Source organism: Salmo salar, chromosome 17 (genome assembly GCF_965601325.2).
Source record: "Salmo salar chromosome 17, fSalSal1, whole genome shotgun sequence".
NCBI lineage: Eukaryota > Metazoa > Chordata > Actinopteri > Salmoniformes > Salmonidae > Salmo > Salmo salar.
In genome coordinates, this window is record NC_138307.1 from 63851863 (window position 1) to 63879632 (window position 27770).

General features: G+C 42.4%; 3 protein-coding genes across 4 annotated transcripts; 2 read left to right on the forward strand and 1 right to left on the reverse strand.

Annotated features, from left to right (window-relative positions):
* Nucleotides 1-214: 214 nt before the first annotated feature.
* LOC106576376 (differentially expressed in FDCP 6 homolog) lies at nt 215-12612 on the forward strand. The gene is made up of 12 exons (XM_014153516.3): nt 215-399; nt 2043-2183; nt 2942-3130; nt 3735-3965; nt 4135-4281; nt 9145-9253; nt 9543-9754; nt 9884-9991; nt 10209-10375; nt 10698-10899; nt 11187-11277; nt 11413-12612. The coding sequence occupies exons 1-12, from the start codon at nt 304-306 to the stop codon at nt 11610-11612; spliced, it is 1893 nt and encodes a 630-aa protein (XP_014008991.1). The 5' UTR covers nt 215-303; the 3' UTR covers nt 11613-12612.
* Nucleotides 12613-22300: 9688 nt separating this feature from the next.
* On the forward strand, nt 22301-24885 carry LOC106576431 (malonyl-CoA-acyl carrier protein transacylase, mitochondrial). The gene is made up of 5 exons (XM_045699991.2): nt 22301-23150; nt 23372-23459; nt 23554-23702; nt 23920-24057; nt 24355-24885. Exons 1-5 carry the CDS (start codon nt 22956-22958, stop codon nt 24625-24627), a joined length of 843 nt encoding a protein of 280 aa, XP_045555947.2. The 5' UTR covers nt 22301-22955; the 3' UTR covers nt 24628-24885.
* A 5-nt stretch (nt 24886-24890) lies between these two features.
* On the reverse strand, nt 24891-27705 carry LOC106576375 (uncharacterized). 2 transcript variants are annotated; one of them, XM_014153515.3, is made up of 7 exons: nt 27617-27665; nt 27495-27523; nt 26808-26842; nt 26246-26348; nt 25731-25889; nt 25488-25593; nt 24891-25362 (listed from the first exon to the last, which is right to left on the reverse strand). In XM_014153515.3, the coding sequence occupies exons 4-7, from the start codon at nt 26338-26340 to the stop codon at nt 25255-25257; spliced, it is 468 nt and encodes a 155-aa protein (XP_014008990.2). In that variant the 5' UTR covers nt 26341-26348; nt 26808-26842; nt 27495-27523; nt 27617-27665; the 3' UTR covers nt 24891-25254. The 2 variants fall into 2 exon arrangements, with proteins under 2 accessions (XP_014008990.2, XP_014008989.2); XM_014153514.3 differs by lacking the exon at nt 26808-26842 and having other exon boundaries at nt 27617-27705.
* Between the last annotated feature and the right edge of the window lie 65 nt (nt 27706-27770).

The following is a 27770-nucleotide window of genomic DNA, read 5'->3' on the forward strand; positions in this document are numbered from 1 at the left end:
TATAGGTTTATAAGGTAGGCTATTAGTACCCTATATGAATCCAAATATGAAAAGTGAAATATTGATATTATATTGTGGTTTATACATTTTTATTAAGTATTTATTTTTATTATAATTATAATATTATATGCATATAGTATTTTACTTTCGTTACATAATTGTTCCTTTCTTCTCCACCCCTTTTCTTATCGTGTCCTGTTCGCCTTCTCGTTAAGTGCTTCCACTTCAGTTTGCAATACTTATCACTGCTGTGCGCAACTCCACTCGCCTCGGAATGTAGACGCGAAGACGTCTGTCTCCACAATGGAACTGCAATCCGAACTACTCAAGTCCATCTGGTACGCGTTCACATCGCTGGACATGGAGAAATGCGGCAAAGTATCGAAGTCCCAGCTGAAGGTTAGATTTGAAGTGTAATATTTCCAAGTGCTGAGCTTTATAATCAGGAAATGGGTGTTGAATTGCTTCTGTGCCTATGGCGCCAGCTTGTTACTCATAGTCTACAATTCACATAATAATATCCATATCATCGTTTGTTTAGATAACCTTATAAACAAACGTTTTGAGGTTTGAAGATCAGATCAAGATAGCCTTAAAAAATACATTGTTAGCCTCTTACAAGTTGTTATATTAGGCTATAATACATTATTCAGCTTGAATCTAGGGATGTATGCCATTTATAAAGTTAACAGTCCACCAGTAAAAATAATAATTTGCATGGATCATGCAGGAATACTGCTCAGTATTAGAAACATGCACATGAAAACATTCTCACTAACACAATTTGGATACATTGGTGAATTTAACACATGGATACACCCTCATGAGTGTGTATCCATGAAACCCTATTTCAGTGAGTAATCACAACAGCGGCAGCATACACACAGAAATGGGAGCATTAAAGTCAGTCGATAGTCACCTATGCCCTCGTTTTAAAGTCCAGGACTGGCCCTCTCCCTTTACTGCAGTCAACCTGTACACATGACAACATATCAGAGTTTACTGTACAACAGAAACAGATGGTGCTGTGTGTTCAGACATCTTCCCCAGTCATCTTCCCCTTCACTCAGTCTCTGGCCTGTCGAGTTCAAACAAGTTGTGTTCTCCCTTTGGTGAGAATCCCAGGAAATAGCAGGAAGGTGTCCAGACATGCTCACACTGAGGGGGCTCTGTGTTGTGTGTGTGTGTGTGTGTGTGTGTGTGTGTGTGTGTGTGTGTGTGTGTGTGTGTGTGTGTGTGTGTGTGTGTGTGTGTGTGTGTGTCAGTCAGTCAGTCAGTCAACAGAGGCCTGCAATGTTGTTTACACTGCTTGCTTTGGTTTTTATAATTGACCTCTGTTTTTCAATATGATTTGAGATGATTCGAAGTTGTGAACTATTTCAGTAACCACTTACATACTGTATATAAATATAGGAATAGTAGATGTAATATTGACAGTAACATAATACATTTAAAGGGTCATTTTTGGGAGATTATCATTTGGCCAAAAGACCATCCTCTCCTCGAATCCTCCGTCCTCTCTCCTTGGTGACCCGGAAACCGCTAAGTTGTAGAGTGGTCAAGATAGTGTCAATTAGTTTCAAACGGAGGAGTGTCCTCGCGTCCTCGATAACGTCCTCCCGCCGAGGAAGCGCGAGTATCCTTCGCAGAAGAGTTTTGAAATCCGCCACACCCCCTTTAAATCAGCTGTTGTTTTCTTGGAGGAGATAAGTATGCACATTTAAAAACTGTATGCTACATATTATTTTGTCTATAAAATGTCTAGCACAACTAGCTACATGTCTTTTTAATACTTTACACATTTAATTTGGGATTCCACCCCAGGAAATGTCATTTACATGATGACGAGCAAATGAAGAGAGTCTAATTTAATTCAAACTTATTGTTTCTGCATTTCTTCTCCTCGGTTACCCTTGAGCTTTTTCAAAAGGAGGCCTAGGAGAGGAAAACTGAGGACAGAGGAGTTGAGCGAACCAATCGAGAATCTCCCTTTGACACAGGCATTTTCTTCATTTTTGTGTGTGTGTGCGCACATGTCGCAGGTTCTCTCCCACAACCTGTACACGGTGTTGAACATCCCTCACGACCCTGTGGCACTGGAGGAACACTTCCAAGACGATGACAATGGACCGGTGTCAAACCATGGCTACATGCCCTACCTCAACAAATACATACTGGCCAAGGTAAACTACCTCAACAAATACATACTGGCCAAGGTAAACTACCTCAACAAATACATACTGGCCAAGGTAAACTACCTCAACAAATACATACTGGCCAAGGTAAACTACCTCAACAAATACATACTGGCCAAGGTAAACTACCTTAACAAATGCATACTGGCCAAGGTAAACTACCTCAACAAATACATACTGGTCAAGGTAAACTAGCTCAACAAATACATACTGGCCAAGGTAAACTACCTCAACAAATACATACTGGCCAAGGTAAACTACCTCAACAAATACATACTGGCCAAGGTAAACTACCTCAACAAATACATACTGGCCAAGGTAAACTACCTCAACAAATACATACTGGCCAAGGTAAACTACCTCAACAAATACATAATGGCCAAGGTAAACTACCTCAACAAATACATACTGGCCAAGGTAAACTACCTCAACAAATGCATACTGGCCAAGGTAACCATCCCATCATACTCAATTGAGGATTTTCACCTTGAGATGAGTGAATTCCAGTCCATTCAGGAGATTAATTGCACTTGATCTTGATCTTAGTTCACCCAAAATTACATATTGGTTTCCTTAACCTGTGAGCAAAACCGAAGCATGCATTGCTGTGTTACCTTGTCCATGGACTGCTCACAGGGTATTGAAACCAATATGTCATTTAGTCATTTGGGTGAACTATCCGTTTAACATCTAAAACTCTTTACCAGTACTAATGAACGAATGAACCCCTGGTGTGCTGCACCCAGGTCAAAGAGGGTGCATACGACAAGGAGACGTTTGACGACCTGTGCTGGATGATGACCATGAAGAAAAACTACAGACCTACCAGCGGCCAGGGGGGGCTGCTGTGCTCCCTGAGAGACTGCTTCAAACTTTTCTGTCTCTTCAACCTGCTGTCGGAGGACCACTACCCACTCATCATGATTCCACAGGAGGTGAGGGGGTTGGAGGGATGAGGGGGCCAGGGAGAGACTGACCTCCACTGGCACATTTAAATATAAAGCCAGATAGTATCTTTCAGAGAGAAAAAGAGATGTACAGGTAGAGAGGAAATAGTTCATCTGAAAAAGAGAGAGAAGTGGGAACGGAGGAGAGCTGAAGAGGGAGGGAGAAATAGAGGGTTAATAGACACCCATACAGTATTGTATATAAACAGTAAGAAAATAGTCGTAGTTATGCAGTCCAGTGGCCATTTTGACTACACAGTGTGCTTTGACGCTTGCAGTATACAAACTGTATGTTTATCGATTAGCCCCTTATGGTGCCACCATCCTCCTGTGCATTTGCTAAAATATCTCTACTCTAGGTCTTTACTTCCTGTTCTCCTCCCCCTAAGCAGGAAGTCAGAGTAGAATAAACCAATAGGAGGGAGGTTTGGTTTCCTGTTGATAACATCTGCAGGCTTTATGAAGATGTGTTGCAACTTGCTGACCAAAGCATTACCCCTTTACTAGATCACTTTCTGAATATGGGTCCCAGCAAATTGAGCCATTGAAGGATAAAGATATTTTCTGACTTGTAACGCACACACACACGTAGGTGGAGTACCTGCTGAAGAAAATCTCCACTGCGATGAACCAGGAGTGGGACGGCAAGCCCCTGGAGGACCTGCTATCCCAGGATGCCTCTGTCCAGGAGGAGGGCATGTCGGTGTGGGTGTTCCTGGATCACATGGGCGCCGGGAGGCTGCTGAGGGTCAGCAATGCAGGTGCCTTCAGTCTGGCTCTGGACCAGGTCTTCTTGGAGATGTACCACAACGTCCTCAAGAGGGTGAGTTGGTGGGACTGTATGGATGTGGCCCCTGGTGGGGCTGTGTGTGTGGGCTGTTTTTATGTGTGTGTGTGTATATGTGTGTTTGCGCTGAATTAAATTCATATTACAGGGACAATGATCGATTTCTCTCCCTCTCTCTCTCTGTCTGTCTCTCTCTCTCTCACAGGGTTACATGTGGAAAAAGGGACATGTGCGCAGGAACTGGATGGAGCGTTGGTTTGTACTCAGGCCATCCTTCATGTCCTACTACGCCAGCGAGGACCTGAAAGACAAGAAGGGAGAGATTCTATTGGACCAGAATTGTGTTGTGGAGGTAATCTTGTTATTCTGGTTCATCTTTCAATCCACAAAACCGGTAGAAAAAAATCTTGGCTAGGATAATTTAATGTTTTTGCTAATGGCTGAGTGAATCGCTACTGTGTACCTGAGACTGAGAAGTACAATATATATACAAAAGTATGTGGACACCCCTTCAAATTAGTGGATTTGGCTATTTCAGCCACACCCGTTGCTGACCGGTGTATAAAATCGAGCACACAGCCATGCAATCTCCATAGACAAACATTGGCAGTGGAATGACCTTACTGAAGTGCTCAGTGACATTCAACTTGGCACAAGTCAGTTTGTCAAATTTCTGCCCTGCTAGAGCTGCCCCGGTAAACTGTAAGTGCTGTTATTGTGAAGTGGAAACGTCTAGGAGCAAGAACAGCTCAGCCGCAAAGTGGTAGGCCACACAAGTTCACAGAACGGGACCGCCAGGTACAAAAAAATCGGCTGTCCTCAGTTGCAACACTCACTACCGAGTTCTAAACTGCCTCTGGAAGCAACATCAGTACAATAACTGTTTGCTGGAGCTTCATGAAATGGGTTTCCATGGCCGGGCAGCCACACACAAGCCTAAGATCACCACGCGCAATGCCAAGGGTCGGCTGGAGTGGTGTAAAACTCGCCGCCACTGGACTCTGGAGCAGTGGAAACGCGTTCTCTGGAGGGATTAATTATACTTCACCATCTGGCAGTCTGACAGTTTGGCAGATGCCAGGAGAACGCTACCTACCCAAATGCATAGTGCCAACTGTAAAGTTAGGTGGAGGGGGAATAATGGTCTGGGGCTGTTTTTCACGGTTCGGGCTTGGCCCCTTAGTTCCAGTGAAAGGAAATCTTAACGCTACAGCATACAATGGCATTCTAGACGATTCTGTGCTTCGAACTTTGTGGCAAGAGTTTGGGGAAGGCCCTTTTCATGTTTCAGCATGACAATGCCGCTGTGCACAAAGCTAGGTCCATACAGAAATGGTTTGTCAAAATCGATGTAGAATAACTTGACTGGCCTGCACAAAGCCCTGACCTCAAGCCCATCGAACACCGTTGTGATGAATTGGAATGCCGACTGCGAGCCAGGCCTAATCACCCAACATCGGTGCCTGACCTGCTCTTCTGGCTGAATGGAAGCAAGTCCCTGCAGCAATGTTCCAACATCTAGTGGAAAGCCTTCCTAGAAGAGAGAAGGCTGTTATAGCAGCAAAGGGGGGACCAAATCCATATTAATGCCCGTGATTTTGCAATGAGATGTTCGATGAGCAGGTGTCCACATACTTTTGGTCATGTTTTGTATTTTTTATTCAACTTTTATTTCTACAGGGTGGGTCACCATTGAGACCAGGGTCTAATTTGCAAGGGATCCCTGTGAACATAAACATACAATACTTAATATCAATACAATAAATAAAACAGGATTAATCAAAACAGACATAACTCTCACATCACCTCCCTTAAACTCCATCTAAGCTGTCCAATGGAGAGCAGTAAGTCTAATTTCAAGGTGACCTGAAGGCTATTCCATGAGCTGGACCTCCAGAAGCAGTCAGTCCAGAGAGCGAGTCTGAATATGGCTGGATCTTCAGTTAATACGTGAGCTGATGTAGTGGGGGGAGTCTCTGAAGAACCGCTTTATGTACAAAAAGTAGCCAGTGCTGGACCCTTCTGGTAGTTAGAGACTCCCAGCCAACAGAACTATACAAAATGCAGTGATGTGTACGGAACATTGTGATAAAACAAAGCGCTGAAAGCTTTTAAAGCAGAGGCTGCCACATGCATGTACAGTCGTGGCCAAAAGTTTTGAAAATGACCCAAATATTAATTTCCACAACGTTTGCTGCTTCAGTGTCTTTAGATATTTTTTGTCAGATGTTACTATGGAATACTGAAGTATAATTACAAGCATTTCATAAGTGTCAAAGGCTTTTATTGACAATTACATGAAGTTGATGCAAAGAGTCAATATTTGCAGTGTTGACCCTTCTTTTTCAAGACCTCTGAAATCCGCCCTGGCATGCTGTCAATTAACTTCTGGGCCACATCCTGACTGATGGCAGCCCATTCTTCCATAATGAATGCTTGGAGTTTGTCAGAATTTGTGGGTTTTTGTTTGTCTACCCGCCTCTTGAGGATTGACCACAAGTTCTCAATAGGATTAAGGTCTGGGGAGTTTCCTGGCCATGTACCCAAAATATCGATGTTTTGTTCCCCGAGCCACTTAGTTATCACTTTTGCCTTATGGCAAGGTGCTCCATCATGCTGGAAAAGGCATTGTTCCTCACCAAACTGCTCCTGGATGGTTGGGAGAAGTTGCTCTCAGAGGATGTGTTGGTACCATTCTTTATTCATGGCTGTGTTAGGCAAAATTGTCAGTGAGCCCACTCCATTGGCTGAGAAGCAACCCCACATATGAATGGTCTCAGGATGCTTTACTATTGGCATGACACAGGACTGGATGGTAGGACTGATGGTAGTACAAGCTTTTTTCCGGATGCCCCAAACAATCGGAAAGGGGATTCATCAGAGAAAATAACTTTACCCCAGTCCTCAGCAGTCCAATCTCTGTACCTTTTCCAGAATATCAGTCTGTCCCTGATGTTTTTCCTGGAGAGAAGTGCCTTCTTTGCTGCCCTTCTTGACACCAGGCCATCCTCCAAAAGTCTTCGCCTCACTGTGCGTGCAGATGCACACACACCTGCCTGCTGCCATTCCTGAGCAAGCTCTGTACTGGTGGTGCCCCGATCCCGCAGCTGAATCAACTTTAGGAGACGGTCCTGGCACTTGCTGGACTTTCTTGGGCACCCTGAAGCCTTCTTTACAACAATTGAACCACTCTCCTTGAAGTTCTTGATGATCCGATAAATGGTTGATTTAGGTGCAATCTTACTGGCAGCAATATCCTTGCTTTGCCCTTTTCGTGAAAAGCAATGATGACGGCACATGTTTCCTTGCAGGTAACCATGATTGACAAAGGAAGAACAATGATTCCAAGCACCACCCTCCTTTTGAAGCTTCCAGACTGTTATTCGAACTCAATCAGCATGACAGAGTGATCTCCAGCCTTGTCCTTGTCAACACTCACACCTGTGTTAACGAGAGAATCACTGACATGATGTCAGCTGGTCCTTTTGTGGCAGGGAAATGCAGTGGAAAGGTTTTTGGGGGGATTCAGTTCATTTGCATGGCAAAGAGGGACTTTGCAATTAATTGCAATTAATCTGATCACTCTTCATAACATTCTAGAGTATATGCAAATTGCCATCATACAAACTGAGGCAGCAGACTTTGTGAAAATTAATATTTGTGTCATTCTCAACTTTTGGCCACGACTGTAGATTACATCACCATAATCAAGTACTGGGAGAAGCGTTGCTTGAACAATCTTCCTTCTACTTTCCAAAGTGAGGCAGGATGGTTTCTTTTATAGAAATCAAATCTTAATTCTCAACTTTCTTGTCAGTTTTTCAATGTGTGTTTTAAAAGGCAGCTTATCATCAATCCAAACACTCCCTTCAATGTGCAAATATGTAGGTCCTCAAAGTTAATATTACGAGACCTGGAGAACAACAAACGTGGTTTTATTAGCATTTAGCACTAGTTTAAGATCAGTAAGCAATTTTTGAATGGAGTCAAAACCATGCTGAAGGTTATGAATGGCTTGCTGTTAAGAGGGGGAACAGGAGTAAATAACTGTATCATCCGCATTGAGATGAATGTTACAGGTTTTAACAGATAGACCAATATTATTTGTACAAATAGTGAAGAGAACAGGGCCAAAAATCAACCCCTGCGGTAAACCTTTCATAATATTGAGGAAGCTAGATTTGATACCGTCAGTACAAGTTGTGTCCTGTCCATTAGATAGTTATTGAACCAACTGCAAGATGCCTGATCTAGCATTTTTTTGTTGCTAAAAGTGTTATTATATTATTGATTGTCTATGACTTTTCAAATCACCCAGCAGTGCTATTTGCAGAGTTCGCTCCAGGTAAATGTTGCAATTATTTAGCCATTCCTGAACCGGTGACCAAAAACAAGCCACATATGGACAGTACCAAAACAAATGATCTAATGATTCTGTCTTTTCGCTGCAAAATCTGCAGCGCTGGGATGGTTTTATCCCCTATATATATATATATATATATATATATATATATATATATATATATATATAAAATGTAATTGGTTGCAAGAATTTTGTATAATAATTTAAATGGAATAATTTTACGTTTTGAATCCGGCGTCGTTTTGTGTATCAGTTCATAAACCATGTGCCATGGAATTGGTATATATCGAAAATCACTTCCCAACTATTTGGCAATCTGTATGGCACAGCTGTCCATTTTTGGTCCTTAAATGAAACTGGTATACTTTTTTATTTATCAGAATTTGCTTTAACCACTTTTGGTCATTAATGCAGGGCCGACAGACAAGTTCCTTACTCTTTCCCTCTTCCATTTTTGTGGTGTCAGATATTACCAGAATGTCCACATTGGTTTGAGAGGTCAGAGTTCAAGATCAAACTTCTGGCATTTACATGAATCAGTCCAACGCCACAGCTGCAGGATTTCATATCGGACTCTATTATCAGCACACTATGCTCAGTTGGTAACCCCTTATTTGAAAATACCATAGGGTTAGCTTGAATTGGTACAGATACAAGCTTGTCTAGAACTGAACCATTGGGCCTATATTTTGAACTAGGATGTGGATTACAAGAGTCAATGAGGGTTACCTGTTGCGAGCCTGATGCTAATGCTGATCATTTAAGGTTGGGATTACCTGAGCGGAACTTGGGGTGTTGATAAGTCAATGTCACCCTGGTAGTCAACCACCAGTTGTCCTCTCTTTGTCTTAGGCTATTCCAGACAGGGATGGGAAGCGTTGTCTCTTTTGTGTGAAGACCACCAGCAAGACCTATGAGATGAGTGCCGCCGACCAGAGACAGAGGGTGGAATGGACCCAAGGTGAGGGGATGTGAACAAGTGTAACGCCCTGCCTGAGACACAAGCCTGATTGTCATCCTTGGACCAAGAGGATATCCTGTTGACCTAATGGTTAAAACATTTGGTTGGCACGTGGGAGACCCCTCGGTTGAAAAGCATTAGGGAAGGAACATCACTTTTTTCTGATTCTCCTGTGTGTGTGTGTGTGTGTGTGTGTGTGTGTGTGTGTGTGTGTGTGTGTGTGTGTGTGTGTGTGTGTGTGTGTGTGTGTGTGTGTGTGTGTGTGTGTGTGTGTCCTCTTTCTCCCCAGCCTTGCAGACTGCCGTCCGTCTCCAGGGTGAGCGCAAGTCCTCCCTGCACCAGGAACTAAAGCTGAAGAGGCGGGTCCAGCGCGAGCAGAGTCAACAGGAACGCAGCCTGAGCACCAGCAGCAGCCGCGGCAGCCAATCAGAAGAGCTTACCATTCAAGATCTGGAGAGGGAAAAGGAACGGCAAGGACAGGAGATAGAGAGTATTATTCAGGTGAGCAGGAGGGAGAGGTGAGGCATTAAAGAGGAGAGATAGAAATGATGAGTGGGGGGAAAGAGGGGGTAATGCATACATAGTATACAGTACCTAACATGACATGTAGGATGTATTTGTGTCCCACAGCACCAGCGAGAGGTGGAGGCACGGCGCAGGGAGGAGGAGGAGAAAGAGAGGGAGCAACAGAAGGAGGTCCAGAGAGAGTTGGAGAGACAGCTAGAGGAGGCAGAGAAGGTGAGATCATGTACTGAAGAATGAGGTTAATTAGTGCACCTGTGTGAGTGTGTCCCCAGATGTGTGTGTGTGTGTGTGTGTGTGTGTGTGTGTGTGTGTGTGTGTGTGTGTGTGTGTGTGTGTGTGTGTGTGTGTGTGTGTGTGTGTGTGCGCGCGCGCGTGTGCATTCGGTGTACATGTATACGTGCCTGATTGCCTGCATGTGTGTGTTCCCCAGTTGCGGGAGAGCATGCAGGCTGAGATGGCAGAGAAGGAGAAGGAGGCCGAGCAGCAGAGAAAGAGGATCCAGGAGCTGGAGCTGACCCAGCAGAAACTGGAGGCTGCTCTCAACACAGAGATACAGGCCCACATGGAGGAAGAGAGAGTCAGGCTGGAGCTAGAAGGGTAACACGCCTACGCAAACTTATCTCAACACGGAGATACAGGCCCACATGGAGGAGAGAGTCAGGCACACACATGCAATTACACACACACACACACACACACACACACACACACACACACACACACACACACACACACACACACACACACACACACACACACATGGCTGCAAGACTAAAGACACAGATCAGATCACCAAACGTCCCTGTCTATTGCAGTAGAATGGTCTTCTGTGTCCTTATATCCCTCATCCTCTCTCCTATCTATCATTGTCTCCCTTTCTACTGTCTCTACCATTGTCCTCCTTCCTCTCCTTTCCCAGGGCACTGCAGGCAGAGGAGGAGAAGAGCAGGCAGTGTCTGCTCCTCCAGGAGCAGCAGGAGGCATCCCGCCACTTCAGCCCCACGGAGGAGGCCCCAAACGGAGCTAAGGAAAAGCGGCCGGCCCCCTCTGCCCTCCACTATGCCTCCCAGGAGCTCCAGAGCCTGCGAGAGACCCGAGAGAGGAGTCACCAGCACCTGGAGGTGAGAGCGAGGAGATAAGAGGTGGAGGAGAAGAGGGGAGAGCAGGATAAGGCTGTTGTTCAGGATCTTTTTAGGTGGGAATCTAGCTACAGTGGACTTTAGGCAGCCATAATTTCCACATTGAAAACGTTTTATAGAATTATTTGCAGGTGGAATTGTTGCATAGGGCACCTATAAGTCAATAACAGCTAGTAAATGATAGATGGTAAAACAAAGTGCAACTGACATCAACTTTGTAACTAGCAGTATGTTCTCATGTCCTTGTTTCCTTCTCTCTGGGTCTGTAGGAAGTTCAGGAGAAGCTTCGTAAAGCCAGCATCCATGTCCGACACTGGAACGTTCAGCTCAACCGCCTAATGAAACCCGTCGCTCCTGGGGGTAATGCTCTGCCATGTATTTCTCTCTCTCTCTGTGTGTGTGTGTTGCAATACAAAAATACTACAATAAGAAATCATATTTGATGGACAGTCAATAAAATATACTAAATATGGTATGCCATATCTTTTGCTACAGACAAGTTATCATCGTTGCCAGCGAAAATCACCTGCCCGAAACAGGAGGGGGCGTTAGCCAGCAGTGAGTTTATCGCTAAACTCCAACCAAGAGCCAATCAAGAAACTCAGCAAATACTTGAGAGCCAATCGGCTACAGAAGAGAAAGGACTACAGGAACAGATGGAGGCTATCACCCTGTCAGAGCCTGGGGAATCGTGATGTGTCATGGGTAAATTGTGACTCACTGACTGATCTACAAATAATATTGTAGTTATTTATGATGCAAGGATCTTTGCAGATCAGTCATTCGGCTGTCGGCTGCAATGTCAAACCTTCCCAGTTGTTTTACATGTCAACAGTCTGGCCGAGTTCCTGCCCGACTAGATGCGCAGGTGTTGCATTGCATCAATCAATGGTTGCGTGCCACGTCATCGACTGTACAGTCGGGCATCACAGATTTCTACATCATATGAGGTGCTTAGCTGATCTGTTAAATACCAATCCAGGCTTTGTAAGATCTGGAATGTAGTCGGGAGGAACTCGACCTCTACCAATGGTAGTGCTGACTAGGAGATGAGTAGGATCTGTAAAAAATGTATTGACCGAGGAGATACTACCTGTGCAATAAGAATGCTAATTCTAGTTTCTTCCTTCACAAAAAAATCTTCCGTTCCGTATGAACATGACCAATGATGAGGACTATGATTCTTGGAAGGTGGACCCAGTAGCCTATACACTACTTCAAGAATTGAGAAACACCTCATCAACCAACTGACTGTTCAGATTTCCATCTTGCTAGGGGACAACAGTCATTGTAAATGATAGAATACCAAGAATAAACGACAGGTTTGAATTTCTGTACAAAAGAAGTGTGCATACTGGTATGTAGTGTGTGAACAACGTGATTGCTCTCGTCTCCATTTGATACAAGGCAGTCTAATAAACCCACGTATGCCATTTTTTGTCAGGAAAGGGAAAAGTGTCATGTCAGGAAAAATTGGGACACGCAAATATGTCCCCTTTTGAAATAGGCCTAATATTCAGCACAATGTTTAATTATGAGAGAAAGGCTGATTTATTTATTTTTTTATTCTTGAAATTCAATCTCTTTGAAATAATGTCTTAAATCCTTTTGAAAAATGCGTCTGTGGCTCACATATACCCATACCGATGCCTAATATATATGTACTAATATTTTAAATAAATATATGTAAATACATGTCTTACTCATGTACATATGTCACATATAGTATCACACATCATACAGAATATCGAGTGGTTGATGTTTTTTCGATACCGAGGTAAAGACAGTCTCAAGTTGGATATTCGCGCTTTCAAACCTCAATAGCTTTCAAACCACCTGTGCCACAGACTCCAAATAAGTGTCATTATGTTGGAAAAATTGCGCACAACATTGCACAGGTCTTATTTTCACAATTTGGACATTAATTAGCTTTCCAAAGCAAATAAACATGTGGAAATGTGAGCAGCATTTTGTATTCCTCATTGAATTAGTTAGGGAGCTTAAACAAAGTACACTTTTTTTTTTACATATGAATTTCAATAGCTCATTGGTCATGTGATCTACTTGACTCAAACAAGGTCCAGAATGTCCACTGACTACCCTTCTATATTGCACACCCTTTAGTTTGTCCATTTTCATCTCAAGATTTTACATTAATTTTTCAAAATGTCAAATTTCAATAGCTCCTTTTTCAAAATGTACAATTTCAATTGCTCCTTGATCATGTGACCTACTGACTTCAAACAAGGTTCAGAATGTCCATTGACTACCCTTCTATATTGCACACCCTTTAGTTTGTCCATTTTCATCTCACAAGATTTTACATGAATTTTTCAAAATGTAAAATTTCAATAGCTCCTTGGTCATGTGACCTAGGGACTTCAAACAAGGTTCAGAATGTCCACTGACTATACCTTCATATCGCACACTCTGTTTGTCTACTTTCATATCATGCTATTAGATTTAAATCTGTAAGCTTTGCAGTCCTTCATTTGACATGGGTGTTAAAAAATGTTTGGGAAGTTAACAAATGTTCCAGCCTCGTAATAACTATCTTTCACATGGACACTGAAAAGATCCGCAAATGGCTGTATGTGGTATGGATCAAGGACAGGAGAGGTGTTCAAACAGAGGTGCTTAAAGGAAGGCGCACAGGTAGGCCTCATGAAAAACAATGTTTCATATGCTCTTTTTAATCACATTAATAGGCAGTGATTTGTCAGTCAGAGTGAGCTTGATAAGGTGAAAGAATCCTTTCATAGCGTCACTTTCATATACTGTACATTAAGACAAATCCTTCTACGTTGAGTTTTAGAACGTAGTTTCCATAATCTGATAATGACTTGATATTTGAGTGCGTTCACAACAAGCCACCTGCAGACAACTTACAAAATAGTACATTTGAGGGTTTGTTTTTCTGATGAAAATAGTTATTTGATGTATGGCCTACTATTTCTAACTGGAAAAATACATTCCTACGTCTTTTGTGAGTAAAATCCTTTTTCCAAAATTGATTTAGGTACATTTTTGTGAAGAGGTATGAGGGTTATGATATGGGTCATTTAATAGTAAAATAATTTAAGGGATCAATACATTTCTATATTGCTTCCCCAGTATCTGCATGAACCATCAGGCCAAGTGTTTTTGGTTGACCCTGCTGGACAGAAAGAGAAGGAGGAATCGGAACACGCTGCATTCAAATTCAGGTCTTAGTTATTCCATTGTACTGGATCTAATACACATTAGCATTTTATATACATTCATAAGTGTAATACTGTTTTATGACATACTGTGAAAAACTCTCTTGGCTGCTGGTTCTGTCACTTTCAGACATGTGCAGAGCAGACTAAAAGGGGAAGGGTAGCTCTTGACTTGAACCACAGGTGTTCTCTGTAAAGAGAGAGTAATCCAAAAGGCACAGACACACCCCTTGACTTTCAATTGGCACCATTGACCTGTATGTATTCTCTCCTTATTGGCTCTGGTCCACAGTCTGGCAGTCTTACTAAAGTGCCAGAGGTATGAGGAGAGACATCCTCCTTTGTATTTATGCAAACAAATATTTCCTAACACTTTGGATCCTATTCCTGGACAGTTAGAAGACACAATGCATCAATGCAACAAACAAAAAAATACTAATTACTGTCCATGAGTAACCTCAACTCTGTGGGTCTGTGGGCCAATAAAGTGCCAACTCAATTCTACCAGTGACGAGTCTCTCATGCCCCTATGAACGGGGACACAGGGCAATAGCTTTTAATCTAAACCAGCCCTTTTTTACTGGAGTACACTAACCCCTAATTGGGGCTCTTTTCTTGACACATAGTAGCAGTTTACCAGATAGGAAGTCAAGAAGATCAAAAAGTAGATTGTTGTAAGGGTGCTGGCCACATTGTCATATCCATTCTGGATTCTGAGTGGTAAAATCATAGCTGAAAAATGCCTCTATGTTTGTGTACACATCTTCCCCCAAGAAAGAACTGCCAAAGGGGGTGGAGTTGCAACAGTTCGAGCTTCTACTTTTAAAAATCCACCTTTCCAGAAATAAGTCTCTCACTGTTGCCGCTTGTTACAGACCCCCCTCAGCCCCCAACTGCGCCCTGGACACCATATGTGAATTAATTGCCACCCATTTATCTTCAGAGTTTGTACTGTTAGGTGACCTAAACTGGGATATGCTTAACACCCCGGCCGTTGTACAATCTAAGCTAGATGCCCTCAATCTCACCCAAATTATCATGGAACCTACCAGGTACAACCCCAAATCCGTAAACTTGGGCACCCTCATAGATATCATCCTGACCAACCTGTCCTCTAAATACACCTCTGCTGTCTTCAACCAGGATCTCAGCGATCACTGCCTCATTGCCTGCGTCCGTAATGGGTCCGCAGTCAAACTACCACCCCTCATCACAGTCAAACACTCCCTAAAACACTTCAGCGAGCAGGCCTTTCTAATCAACCTGGCCGGGTATCCTGGAAAGATATTGACCTCATTCCGTCAGTAGAGGATGTCTGGTTATTTTTTAAAAGTGCTTTCCTCACCATCTTAAATAAACATACCCCATTCAAAAAATGTAGAACCAGGAACAGATATAGCCCTTGGTTCTCTCCAGACCTGACTGCCCTTGACCAGCACAAAAACATCCTGTGGCGTACTGCATTAGCATAGAATAGCCCCCGCGATATGCAACTTTTCAGGGAAATTAGGAACTTATCGGCAGACTCAACAGCATTGGTTTCTCAAATGACTGCCTCGCCTGGTTCACCAACTACTTCTCTGATAGAGTTCAGTGCGTCAAATCGGAGAGCCTGTTGTCTGGACCTCTGGCCGTCTCTATGGGGGTGCCACAGGGTTCAATTCTTGGGTCGACTCTTTTCTCTGTATACATCAATGATGTCGTTCTTGCGGCGGGTGATTCTCTGATCCACTTCTACGCAGATGACACCATTCTGTATACTTCTGGCCCTTCTTTGGACACTGTTAACTAACCATACAACTCTCCTTCCGTGGCCTCCAACTGCTCTTAAATGCAAGTAAAACTAAAAGCATGCTCTTCAACCGATCACTGCCCGCACCTGCCTGCCCGACTAGCATCACTACTCTGGACGGTTCTGACTTAGAATATGTGGACAACTACAAATACCTAGGTGTCTGGTTAGACTGTAAACTCTCCTTCCAGACTCATATTAAGCATCTCCAATCCAAAATTAAATCTAGAATCGGCTTCCTATTTCGCAACAAAGCATCCTTCACTCATGCTGCCAAACATACCCTCGTAAAACTGACTATCCTACCGATCCTTGACTTCGGTGATGTCATTTACAAAATAGCCTCCAACACTCTACTCAGCAAATTGGAAGCAGTCTATCACAGTGCCATCCGTTTTGTCACCAAAGCCCCATATACTACCCACCACTGCGACCTGTATGCTCTCGTTGGCTGGCCCTCACTTCATATTCGCCGCCAAACCCACTGGCTCCAGGTCATCTATAAGTCCTTGCTAGGTAAAGCCCCGCCTTATCTCAGCTTAGGTCACCATAGCAGCACCCACCCGTAGCACGCGCTCCAGCAGGTATACAGTGAGGGAAAAAAAGTATTTGATCCCCTGCTGATTTTGTACGTTTGCCCATTGACAAAGAAATCAAATCAAATCAAATTTATTTATATAGCCCTTCGTACATCAGCTGATATCTCAAAGTGCTGTACAGAAACCCAGCCTAAAACCCCAAACAGCAAGCAATGCATGTGAAAGAAGCACAGTGGCTAGGAAAAACTCCCTAGGAAAAACTCCCTAGAAAGGCAAAAACCTAGGAAGAAACCTAGAGAGGAACCAGGCTATGAGGGGTGGCCAGTCCTCTTCCGGCTGTGCCGGGTGGATATTATAACAGAACATGGTCAAGATGTTAAAATGTTCATAAATGACCAGCATGGTCAAATAATAATAATCATAGTAGTTGTCGAGGGTGCAACAAGCACGTCCGGTGAACAGGTCAGGGTTCCATAGCTGAGGGCAGAACAGTTGAAACTGGAGCAGCAGCACGGCCAGGTGGACTAGGGACAGTCTATAATTTTAATGGTAGGTTTATTTGAACAGTGAAAGACAGAATTAACAACAAAAAAATCCAGAAAAACATATGTCAAAAATGTTATAAATTGATTTGCATTTTAATGAGGGAAATAAGTATTTGATCCCCTCTCAATCAGAGAGATTTCTGGCTCCCAGGTGTCTTTTATACAGGTAACGAGCTGAGATTGGGAGCACAGTCTTAAAGGGAGTGCTCCTAATCTCAGCTTGTTACCTGTATAAAAGACACCTGTCCACAGAAGCAATCATTCAATCAATCAGATTCCAAACTCTCCACCATGGCCAAGACCAAAGAGCTCTCCAAGGATGTCAGGGACAAGATTGTAGACCTACACAAGGCTGGAATGGGCTACAAGACCATCGCCAAGCAGCTTGGTGAGAAGGTGACAACAGTTGGTGCGATTATTCGCAAATGGAAGAAACACAAAAGAACTGTCAATCTCCCTCGGCCTGGGGCTCCATGCAAGATCTCACTTCGTGGAGTTGCAATGATCATGAGAACGGTGAGGAATCAGCCCAGAACTACACGGGAGGATCTTGTCAATGATCTCAAGGCAGCTGGGACCATAGTCACCAAGAAAACAATTGGTAACACACTACGCCGTGAAGGACTGAAATCCTGCAGCGCCCGCAAGGTCCCCTGCTCAAGAAAGCACATATACATGCCCGTCTGAAGTTTGCCAATGAACATCTGAATGATTCAGAGGACAACTGGATGAAAGTGTTGTGGTCAGATGAGACCAAAATGGAGCTCTTTGGCATCAACTCAACTCGCCTTGTTTGGAGGAGGAGGAATGCTGCCTATGACCCCACTGTGGCTCAGTTGGTAGAGCATGGTGTTTGCAACGCCAGCATGGTGTGTGCAACGCCAGGGCTGTGGGTTCGATTCCCACAGGGGGCCAGTACAAAAAAAAATGCATGAAATGAAAATTATGCATTCACTACTGTAAGTCGCTCTGGATAAGAGCGTCTGCTAAATGACTAAAATGTAAATGTAACACCATCCCCACCGTTAAACATGGAGGTGGAAACATTATGCTTTGGGGGTGTTTTTCTGCTAAGGGGACAGGACAACTTCACCGCATAAAAAGGGACGATGGACGGGGCCATGTACCGTCAAATCTTGGATGAGAACCTCCTTCCCTCAGCCAGGGCATTGAAAATGGGTCGTGGATGGGTATTCCAGCATGACAATGACCCAAAACACATGGCCAAGTCAACAAAGGAGTGGCTCAAGAAGAAGCACATTAAGGTCCTGGAGTGGCCTAGCCAGTCTCCAGACCTTAATGCCATAGAAAATCTGTGGAGGGAGCTGAAGGTTCGAGTTGCCAAACGTCAGCCTCGAAACCTTAATGACTTGGATAAGATCTGCAAAGAGGAGTGGGACAAAATCCCTCCTGAGATGTGTGCAAACCTGGTGGCCAACTACAAGAAACATCTGACCTCTGTGATTGCCAACACGGGTTTTGCCACCAAGTACTAAGTCATGTTTTGCAGAGGGGTCAAATACTTATTTCCCTCATTAAAATGCAAATCATTTTATAACATTTTTGACATATGTTTTTCTGGATTTTGTTGTTATTCTGTCTCTAACTGTTGAAATAAACCTACCATTAAAATTATAGACTGATCATTTCCTTGTCAGTGGGCAAACGTACAAAATCAGCAGGGGATCAAATACTTTTTTCCCTCACTGTATTTCACTGGTCACCCCCAAAGCCAATTCCTCCTTTGGCCGCCTTTCCTTCCAGTTCTCTGCTGCCAATGACTGGAACGTATTGCAAAAATTACTGAAGCTGGAGATTCATATCTCCCTCACTATCTTTAAGCATCAGCTATCATAGCAGCTTACAGATCATTGCACCTGTACATAGCCCATCTGTAAATAACCCATCCAACTACCTCATCCCCATATTGTTATTTATTTTATTTATATATATATATATAGTATCTATACTTGCACATTCATCTTCTGCACATCTATCACTCTAGTGTTTAATTGCTAAATTGTAATTATTTCGCCGCTATGGCCTATTTATTTCCTTACCTCTCTTATCTTACCTCATTTGCAAACACTGTATATAGACTTTTTCTATTGTGTTATTGACTGTGTAACGGTTGTCTTCTGTAGAAATGGACCAAGGCGCAGCAGGTACGTGAATACTCATCTTTAATTAAAATAAAGGAGTAAAGCATCCACTTAACAATTCAAACAAAGTAACAACAGCTACAGTTCTGCAGGCTAGAAACGCAGTGCAAAAAACAACCACCCACAACCCCAAAGAAAAACACACACACCTATATAGGACTTCCAATCAAAGGCAACTATACACACCTGCCTTCAATTGGAAGTCCCAATCATCCACCCAACATTTAACCAACACAAACATGCCACGTCCTGACCCCAAAACTAAAACACTAGCTCCATCTGCTGGTCAGGACGTGACAGACTGTATGTTTGTTTATTCCATGTGTAACTCTGTGTTGTTGTTTGTGTCACATTGCTTTGCTTTTTCTTGGCCAGATCGCAGTTGTAAATGAGAACTTGTTCTCAACTGGCTTAGTTGGTTGAATAAAGGTGAAATAAAAAATAAAATACAGTTAAATATTCTGTATGGGAATGTCTTATGTCCGTCCTACATGTAGTGTTGGCACATGGAATATTCCTCAACTGCATATATCATAAATTGCTTTTGCAAATAGAAGTATTATGTTCAACAATGAGATTTTCAGATATTATTTTGACAAACACACTTTGGTGCTTACAATTCATTCTCTATTGTCATAGATTTGGTGGGCACTGTCATCTGTGATCTTTGTGATATGACTTTCTTTAAGCACGTACTGATGAAACTGTCACTTAATATTTTTTTCTTAAAGTCCACAAACGCTCTACATTTATTCACTCTGTGACCGGGTTGTATCCTACATGCTACTTTTATTATTCTCCTGTAAATGGTTCAGTGCCTATAATTTAGGCTGTGTGTAGAATGGGGTATAAAGGAAATGACCTCTACTACTAAATTACTACTAGATTATAGTGATAAGGAAAACAGCATACAAATTTGGCTTGTGTATTCATTTGCCTATAACTAATCAGAATTCCATTGTGTTTACATAAAAAAGAGAATTTTTCAAAATGAGAAGATCCTGCCATGGAAAAGACGACTGGGTGGACATAAAGTGGAAAAGGAGGGGAAATAACTCACACCATGCAGCAGGACACCTTCAGCTGTGGGGTCTTTGTAATGCAGGTTTGATAGTTATATTTTCAATAATGAATGGTTAGCTGTTATGTGACAATTAGGTCAAAAACTCTATTTTATTTTTTGGTGTAGATGGCAAAGGAAGTTGCACAGAACTTCCCCAACATCCCCTCCCAAATTGATATGGAACCTTCAAAAACACATGGAGCAACTGCGAAAAGAAATGGCTGAGGACATACAAAAAATGTCTGGTATGTAATGACATTCAATTCAAAGTAAATGTAAATTCTTTATTTTTATGTAGTCGTGTCGGACAACCATATGTTCAGTTCATGCCTATGATTTCAGAGTTCCACTGATAAAAAACCTGGATGTGGCCCAAAGACTGACTGGGTTAGTAACTTTATTTAACATGTTTATAATCTTTATAATCTTTTGACAACAGTGGCGGCATGTAAGACAATTTATTATATAACACAATGGATGGCTAATTTGTCATACTGCATTGATATTTGTTATTATTTCTAACATGTTACGCTTTGTTTTGTTTTAGATGTAATGTTTTGCATGCCAATGGTGGTTCCATGTGCTATAACTAGGAATGAAGACAAAAGAGTTCAACAGAGTAAATAACACAAACTGGAAGTGCTGTCTTTGTTGTTCAAAAATGTATGCTATAGCCCATCCACACTGAAGAGGCTCTGACATGTACATCAACCAGGGATAAAGAGAAAGTTAACACTGTGAAATGTTTCAAACTTATTTGAAGTTAAGTGTCTGTTGACATGTTGGAAAAGATTAAAGGTCTACAATTTCTGTTTAATTTGTCAATATTCAATTTTTATTCATTGATTTACTGGCCACCATTACTGTGGTTACATGTTCAGTATATGTATTGACCAGCAAACCCACTGCAGCCTACCTCACTACCTCACTCTCCATCCCTGCTTTGGACAATTAATAGCATGACTCTCGTACTTTACCCTTTTCCTTTATGGTTGATATTAATGATGAAAGGAGATATTATCTGTCTCTCTCCTATTGTGTACCGCTGTGAAATACTGTGGAAAATAAAAAACAGGGAAAATAAGTACTTAGAACTACCAATTATTTTAGATAAATATTAAAGAAAAGGGTAAACACAACACTGGACTGAACCCCCTAATTGTCAAACTAATATTAATATACAACAATATAGAAGACACATAACTAGAGGTTATGCAATATGGGTGTATATCCACTGCACGCTTCTTAGGTGTGTAATTGACATGACCAAGGAGCTATTGAAATGTAAAACTTTGAAAAATGTACATTACACCGTGTGATTTTACAGTACACAAACAAGAGCGTGCAATATAGAAGGGTACATTCTGCACCATGTTTGAAGTCACTAGGTCACATGACCAAGGAGCCATTGAAATTTTACATTTTGAAAAATTAATGTAAAATCATGTGAGATGAAAATGGACAAACTAAAGGGTGTGCAATGTGTAGGCCCACTGAGTAGACATTCTCAACCTTGTTTGAAGTCCCTAGGTTACATGACCAAGGAGCTATTGAAATTATACATTTTGAAAAATTAATGTAAAATCTTGTGAGATGAAAATGGACAAACTAAAGGGTGTGCAATATAGAAGGGTAGTCAGTGGACATTCTGAACCTTGTATGAAGTCACTAAGTGACATGACCAAGGAGCTATTGAAATTTGACATTTTGAAAAATTCATGTACAATCTTATGAGATGAAAATGGACAAACTAAAGGGTGTGCAATATAGAAGAGCAGTCAGTGGACATTCTGAACCTTGTTTGAGTCCAGTAGGTCATATGACCAATGAGCTATTGAAATTCAAAAATGTAAATAAATAATTTAAAATAGTGCGAGATGTAAATTGACAAAAAATAAATGTGTGCAATGTGTGTCTATGCCATCGGGTTAGCTAGAACAAGTTTTGAAAGTTGTAGGAGTAATGGTTAAATAGCTATTGAAATTTGAAAAACTTGATTTGTCACTATGTTGACGGTCCCTAACTGCTGTTGGTGGACGTAAGGAAAACTACAGGCGAATAGCCAACCTGTAACTGTCTTTACCTCGGTTTTTTCGATAGCCTACAAAGTTGAACATATTTGTTTGTGTAGGTAAATAGGTCTACAAAGCAACGGAGAAAATATTCAAACAATCACTTGTAATATTTCTAACTAAAGATTGCTATTTCTATGAGTATTTTTGACGTCTTGTGATGTTTTTGTGTGATTTCTTGTGAATCTGCAATCTGAACGTCGTTCTACGTCAATTGAACGCGATTTTTCTCTGCAAAACAATTTGGCTGCGCCCGGCGCCAAATGATAGTCTCACGGAGTGTATAATATGAGTTCCGTGAACTTTATATACCTACGAACCGCTTCGGTGGACACCAAATTTAGAGATTGCATGTGGCAATACTATTAACATTAATGTCGTCGTCCTGCGAAAAGGTTTATCAGTCAACATGAGAGGCGCTACTCTCCTCAACATGATGAGGATATCCTTCAATAACGGAGCTTAGGTCATTTCCCTTCTTGTGCAGGAAAGTGTCAAACAACCCCCATCAGCATGGCTCACAGAACGGGACACAAGCATCACCCGAGACCAAAGACCAACTCCTGGAGAATGAGCCCACGGAGGAAGAGCAACGGAGACTCAAAAAGAAACCGAGCGAGTGTTCTGTGCTGCTCTTCCCCGGGCAGGGGAGTCAGTTCGTGGGTATGGGTCGCGGGCTTCTGAAATACAGAAACGTTAAGGACATGTTTGGCGTCGCGCAGAAGATACTGGGCTACGACTTGCTGTCTCTGTGCCTAGATGGACCAGAGGAGGAATTGATGAAGACAGTCCACTGTCAGCCCGCAGTGTTTGTCACATCACTGGCAGCTGTGGAGAGGCTGAACCACGAAAATCCAGCGGTAAGCCACATAGTAGTTGCCATGTCTGTAGCCGCTTATGCGCCGATGCTGTGTGAGTTGCATGTTATTTAAATAGTTACAAGTGTGCATTTAATGGCAAAGTATACATTAAATATATGTTTAACTATACAGCCTAAGACACCCTGATGTTTTATACCAATAATATTATTGTATTTCTCTACAAACATCTTGTCATCATATGCGACCTCATCCATCTCAAGGCCATTGAGAATTGTGTGGCTGCTGCAGGATTTAGTGTGGGAGAGTTTGCAGCCCTGGTGTTTTCTGGTGCCATGGATTTCGCAGAAGGTGAGCCTCAATAGTCAATGCTGTGCTATACTTAATTATGAACGGACGGTAAACAATTCTAAGTCGCCATAGTTTTGTCTCTTTCATCCTACAGCGCTGTATGTGGTGAAGGTGCGAGCAGAGGCCATGCAGAAAGCGTCAGAGCTGATCCCCAGCGGCATGCTGTCGGTAATGGGACGGCCCCAGGCTAAGTACAAACATGCCTGTTTGCAGGACGGGAGAGTCATCGCCGGCCACAAAGAGGTAGTGGATGGATGGGGAGCCATTATTCTTTTAAGTTGGGTCACTCTCTTGGGCCACAACATCCTGGCTTTACGTACCTCACATTTATTTGAGATCAGAGTCAAGCAGGCCATAGGCCTACTTCTCAGATATACCTAAATGGGTTCGAGGAAGGGGCTAGGGGTGGAATTGACATTGGGAATGAGTCAGACACTTCCTCCTGTCCTCCCTCCCTCAGGCACTGGACTTCCTACAACAGAAATCGAGGAAACTTCACTTCCTGCGTGCGCGGCCGCTCCCGGTGAGTGTGGCCTTCCACACGGCGCTGATGGAGTCTGCCACCGAGCCCCTGAGAGACGTCCTCAGACAGGTGGAGGTACGGAACTTCATCAATCAGTCAATAAAATACTTTCAATTTCCAGTTGGTCAATGTACTGTGCAGCCAGGACATTACAATATACAGCATACATCAAGTATAGAATATCTCCAGTCGTGTTGGTTGAAGTATGGTGGAGTTTACAAGATTTTATTCCTAACATGGGCCACAGACAGATTGTCAATTGTATAAGTCTGGTTAAAAACATTTACAGTTTCCCTCCATAAATGCCAAAATAAATTTAAAGGAGTGGAAAAATCCTTTACCAAAGCCGTCTCTCTACCCATCCCAACTTAGGTACGTCGGCCCGAGATCAACGTGTACTCCAACGTGGACGCCAAGCGCTACATGCACGAGGGCCACGTGCGCAGGCAGCTGGCCAAGCAGCTGGTGTCGCCAGTGAAGTGGGAGCAGACCCTCCACGAGGTGTTCGAGAGGACCCAGGGTCAGAGCTTCCCCCACACCTACGAGGTGGGCCCCGGGAAGCAGCTGGGGGTAACGCTGCAGAAGTGCAACATGAAGGCCTACAAGAGCTACACACACGTGGATGTCACCACCCACGATGACTGAGATGATTATGGTCTGAGGAGTAAGACAGGACTCATGGATTTGTGAAGAGACTCGTATCAATACAGTACAGTCTACATACTGTACAGTATACACCCATTGACAATCACCCAAAATGAGTAAAACAGTACTAAAGACATTGACACACATACATTACCTACAGTATACTTCCTTCAAAGTGACAGAAATGACTCTGTCCATATGAACTCATTCAAGTGAGCTTCCACCAATTAATAAATACCTGGTATTTATGAGAGTCAAGTCAGTTTGGTTTTTCTCAAGTTTAATTTTTTCTCAAGTCATAAAAAAAATCATTTTCCAGCATCCATTTAATGGTGTAATAAGCTACATAAGATAGTTGTGGCAATTAAATGTCTAACCAGTAACAGGCTCAATCTTCATAGAAAAGACTGCAGACCAGCAACAGTCTTTAAAACATGCATTAGTTGATAAGACTATAAAAACCGTGATCCAGCACAATCAATTCAATAACACACACGGTATTTCTTTTTTTCTTAAAATCTATAGTAAAAAGTGTTTAAAAATCTCACTCAATTAGGAAATTGTCCAACATAAAACATTGTAGCCAGAAGTCCAGCCAAGGCCCCCTCAGTGCAGCGGTTAGCCTTTCTACTCCTTCCACAATGCAGTGCAAATGGTTGCCGTGGCCACCAGTGCCACAGTGGCAAGTGTTGCTTTGGCCCAACCAGGGCAGTTGGCAGGTTGAATACTGGAAACCTGTGTAGGGGCAAGGGACAACACATGAGTAGTAGTAAGAGACTTATCCCCTACCCCCAATGCACATGAGGAGATGTGAGGGAAGTAGATACTGTAGGTATACGTAATATGCTGGTGGCTCTTACCCAAGCCTCTGCTCTCTGTGTAGCCTGCCTGTGGACAGCGGAGGCCAAACAGGCTTTGGCCACGCCGGGCAAACTCTTCACTCCCCAAAGCTGTCCTTGTATCCCCCTGATAATGAGTTACATGAAATCTTTGTTAACCATATTATTTTCATTTATTGCGTGTTAAATATTTCTTATGTGCAAAATAAGCACTGATTTACTAGTTGTTTGGCACAATACATCCTGGTATTTGAGCCCTCTCACCTGTAGATGCTTCTAGTTAGGGTGTGGGCAGGCCTTGTCACATGGAGAGTTTGTGGCGCAGGCCACTGATTAGGGAGTCTCTCTGCCCATTCACGGTCCAGTCTGTCACCAATCTCTGCCAGCTGACGACCTGTAGTCCGGGCAGCCCAGGCATGGATCCTAAAGGAGGAACGGACAGAAATGATGTTCACGACACATTAGAAATGCGTTCTTTATTCCTTGAGGTAATCAATGATTGGGTAGCAACAAAGTGTCCACTTTCAACCATTTTGCTTTCACCCATAATGTCAGATTAGTGACTACTTCAATGGAGGAAGAAATGAGGATTCAAATACCGCCTTTGAATGTCTGTTATGACATCATTATATGAGATAACATCAGCTAAATATGTGTATGTGACCAATACAATTTGATTTGATTTATGACAGAGTTTGAGTAAAATGTAACAATTTCTTATCTCGTATCGTCTGTGTAAACTGATCAAGAGGTCAGGACTGGAGTGACGTAGCCTCTACCTGAGATTCACATCAGACAGGGTGACGTTGTCCACCTCACTAGGTCCAGCCCTGAGGGAAAGGGCACGGCATCGCTCTCTTCTGTGCTCCACCATTTTGTTTTCTGATAAAGAAAAGAGTTTGCCACACGCATGTCATGAGTTTCAGTGTGTTGCACTCCTAAATTATGTGGAAGCCATGTCAGGACAACAGTTTTTTTTTGTGTGTGTTAACAGGTTATTGCACCTAGCTGTGTGTGTGACCATGGTCATAATAACTCTAACGCCCATAATTATCTACCTGTGTAAATATTGAGTCATGTGACCAGAAGTGTGTTGCCGGGGAGATTATTCAGGTCAGTGCACACAAACTTTCCTCATCCTGAAAATATGTCATCTTCAGGATTCACAGCACAGGATGGGCTCAGTGAGGTTTCAAGATACAGTGTGTACGCGCACGTGCGATACATAAATAAACAAACGTGTGTGTGACCTACATTCGTGCATGTCACGTCAGTTTACTCGGAATCTCGATGTGAAACACAAGAGAGTTTAGTGTTGAACAAACCCCTGGCTCTGCTCACCTGTCCCTAAACTGTTCTGTCCCTCTGCTCACGTGCTGTTGGAGAGTTAGTCAATGCAAATGGTGGATTTCCATTACTCAAATCAACCAAACGGATACCATCGCAAAACAATTGCTTCCTTGTTTTGTCATCTTAAAAAAATACATTCGATTTTGTAATATTACATAATGTCTTTACAAATGTGATGTCTCAAAACCAATGAAAGGATGGATTTGTCATTAGTCTTGCTTTAAAATAACTGGCAAATAAAAATACAATAATGTAAAATATATGTAATAAAGATACTATGAATTATTTAACTATTAAATTAATAATAGTATTATTGCTAATAACATCATATACTCCTTAGCTCTACAGCATGCTCAAATCATAACAATTGGGGAAAATATTATTTGTGGATAGTAACGTTTGATAGGGGTTTGTCAAAACAAGGTGATGTCATCCTCTTCACCAAACAAACCTAAGGTCGATTTGAAGATCACACAAGCAAGAAAGACAGTATAATTTGCCCTATTTCAATGTAAAATATTTAAACAATGATAATGATCCTATCATTATTCAGATTTTGTCATCGAGTTTCACATCTATGGAAGAGCAGTACTGCAGTCAATATCTGTCTACACAATGTTCCTTGTCTGACAACAAAGGAACAGGTGCATTGTAGAAAAACAAAAATGTAAAACTTACCTATTTTGTAGATTAAAGTAGACGCCGCCCTGTAACGCAAATAATATGGCCAGTATAGAACAATATCCTGAATATAAAAATGTTTTGAACATTTCACAGTTGTTTAAAATGTTTCTACTTACAGCAGCGTCCTTTAATCGTGTTGTTTTCAGGTAACTGCCACAATTATCATTTCAACAGCCACGCCTATGGCAGTTACACCAGGAAGATCCTTGAGGAGTGTTTCTCTCAACAACCACTAGAGGGCAACATGTGGCGCAAAATGTCCTTGCATGC